The sequence below is a fragment of the Pongo abelii genome, chromosome X (assembly GCF_028885655.2).
Source record: "Pongo abelii isolate AG06213 chromosome X, NHGRI_mPonAbe1-v2.0_pri, whole genome shotgun sequence".
Lineage (NCBI taxonomy): Eukaryota > Metazoa > Chordata > Mammalia > Primates > Hominidae > Pongo > Pongo abelii.
The window spans coordinates 122,506,919-122,509,265 of NC_072008.2; the positions used below are offsets into that span (position 1 = coordinate 122,506,919).

The 2,347-nt window shown below is 39.3% G+C and overlaps 1 protein-coding gene across 1 annotated transcript; it reads right to left on the reverse strand.

Moving 5' to 3' along the window:
• Window positions 1-718: 718 nt before the first annotated feature.
• LOC100455884 (kita-kyushu lung cancer antigen 1 homolog) lies at window positions 719-2,051 on the reverse strand. The gene is made up of 2 exons (XM_002832029.3): window positions 1,804-2,051; window positions 719-1,038 (listed from the first exon to the last, which is right to left on the reverse strand). Exons 1-2 carry the CDS (start codon window positions 1,873-1,875, stop codon window positions 757-759), a joined length of 354 nt encoding a protein of 117 aa, XP_002832075.1. The 5' UTR covers window positions 1,876-2,051; the 3' UTR covers window positions 719-756.
• Between the last annotated feature and the right edge of the window lie 296 nt (window positions 2,052-2,347).

Here is a 2,347-nt window from a genome sequence, read left to right on the forward strand (position 1 = left end):
TAATTTTTTGTATTTTTAGTAGAGATGGGGTTTCACCATGTTAGCCAGGATGGTCTCGATCTCCTGACCTCACGATCTGCCCGCATCGGCCTCCCAAAGTGCTGGGATTACAGGCATGAGCCACTGTGCCTGGCTGATTTTAAATGAAAGAATATCTAATTGGGAGAAGTGTGAAAGGAAAGAAATCTTTTTCAAAAGCTGACCACAAAGAGTAGTTAAAAGTTTTTGTCACTATCTTCACAAATGTGTAAAGCACAAATCTTAACATAGTGCTTGGCATATTGTAGGGTGCTCAATAATAGTTTTTATTATTATTACCCAGATTCAACAGTGGCAAGAAACAGCATTCTACACAAGGGGAAACAGTTCCATCAAATCCTACTTACTTTAATGCAAAGTAATTTATGGAGACAATTTATGGTATTGCATTGTAAACCATTAGTGAAAACTGTTTTTCACAGTTAAATGAAATAAAAATCACTATGTCTCAACTATATTGTTTAATGTAGCTTATTTATTTTTTAAAAATAAACTTTTGAACTGTTTTTTTTCTATTGTGCTTACATTCCTTCCCCAGTAAATATATTTTAGCAACATGTAATCAATTACCTAAAGTATACGTAAGAAACTCGATAAGTATCTGGATTTTTTTATCTGACTTGTCATCCCCTCCCTCTTAAAAAATAATTCATTTAGTATAAACACACAATCAAATGAATCTACTCAAAGTGTCTTTAATGATTTCCACCACTGGCATTACATCCTGTACGCTTTTGAGGTGAATTTCTGGTGACCTGACACACCTCTCAAACCCTTGCTAACAAGAATATATTCCAGTTCAGCAATTTTGTATTCCACCCTCTTTAGGTTTACCAATAGTCGCTTTTGCATGTCTTTCGAGTGTGAGAAATTACTTAAAATATCCCGAGAGAGGTTGTTGAATGAAAGATCGTTGTCTGTATTGCTGCTAATTAACCCAGAAGAGCGTCTTAGTAGTGCAAAAGCAGTTGAAATTGATGACATTTTGCCAGTGTTTCCCTGTAAAGGAAGGGAATTATACATCTGTAGTTTATCAAATTAAGCAATTTCCAAACTACCGAAAACAACTTGTTTAATCTTGGTTACCAAAATAAACTGATTTCCCCTAATATGTAGAGATTAAAAATGTATTGAATTACTACATTAATTCAAAAATATATTCTTCCAAAACCAGACTGAGAAAAAAAAAATATGAAAATACCCGTTAGTGCCAAAGTTCCATATCCTTTCCTTACATTTCCTGAGCAGCGCAGTAGGTAAACATATGAACCCTGTCTTTGACTCTTATCTAAAAGCACTTCACTTGTGACTTTAACACCAGAAAATCCACATTTGCATTCGAATTATTTGTGAATGCCCAGAAAGCACCCTTAAAATAAAGATGGCGAGATTAGGAAACAGACACGTTGGGGAGGAGAAGCAAGAGAAGAAAGAGAGAAGGTAAGATTCTTAAAGTGGGGAGATGGTGGTGGGGAATGGGCACTGACAACTGCACTTTGCTCTCCAATGAGTGAAAAGCTGACCATATTACTTAGGGACTTGGGGCTTTTTAGAAAAGACCATAACTGTCCAATCACTGGTCAGAATACAGGAATTGCGGGAGTGAGGGGGTAAAAGTCTGGGGCTCCTTTGAGCGAAAGAGGAATGAGATGATCTCCCCTTACCTCTCATTTTACTGTATTTTACTCTCTTACATACACACTCCCCAGTCCATATACTTATCTAGCTTCATTTAATTCAAATCTCCCTTACATTCACCGTTACCTGAAAGCGATATTTCCAGAAGACAATCAAGGCACACAGAATGCCGCTCGCTAGGAGTAAAAAGATGTTCATGGCTCCTCTTGGGCCTCTTCTCCCTTCTCGGGACGGACACCCTCAGCTGGTAGTTGGGAAGCAGTAGGCCCCTAGTCAGCCTGATTTGGGAAACTTCAGGCCAGGATGCCACGTGTCTTGCACCGCCTGGTGTAACTGGGATGCTCTGGGTTGTCCCGCTTTATATACTGCTGAGGGCGCAAGACCTCACAGTTGGGCACGCACGCGGAGGTGCTGCGCCACAATAAGATGATGTAAAAACCGGCCCTGCCGGAAACCAGGCGGCACTTAGTAACCGCCTACCTGGTTAGTGTCAGGTCCTTAGAGAGGAGAGTGAAAGACAGTGAGGAAGTTTGGGATTTCTGGGAAGCTGAAACGTGGTGGAAGTATAGCCTCCAAATGGATTGGTTAAATAGAGTATTTTAAAACTGCTCCTGCTTTAAAAAAAAAAAATATGTCTTTGCTGCAACCACTCCTTTATTCACTTCAAAAA

Coding starts and splice junctions, on each gene's coding strand:
- LOC100455884 (XM_002832029.3), bottom strand. CDS start 1,875: ATGAACATCTTTTTACTCCTAGCGAGCGGCATTCTGTGTGCCTTGATT. Junction 1,039..1,803: donor TCTGGAAATATCGCTTTCAG/GTAACGGTGAAT, acceptor CTTCCTTTACAG/GGAAACACTGGCAAAATGTC.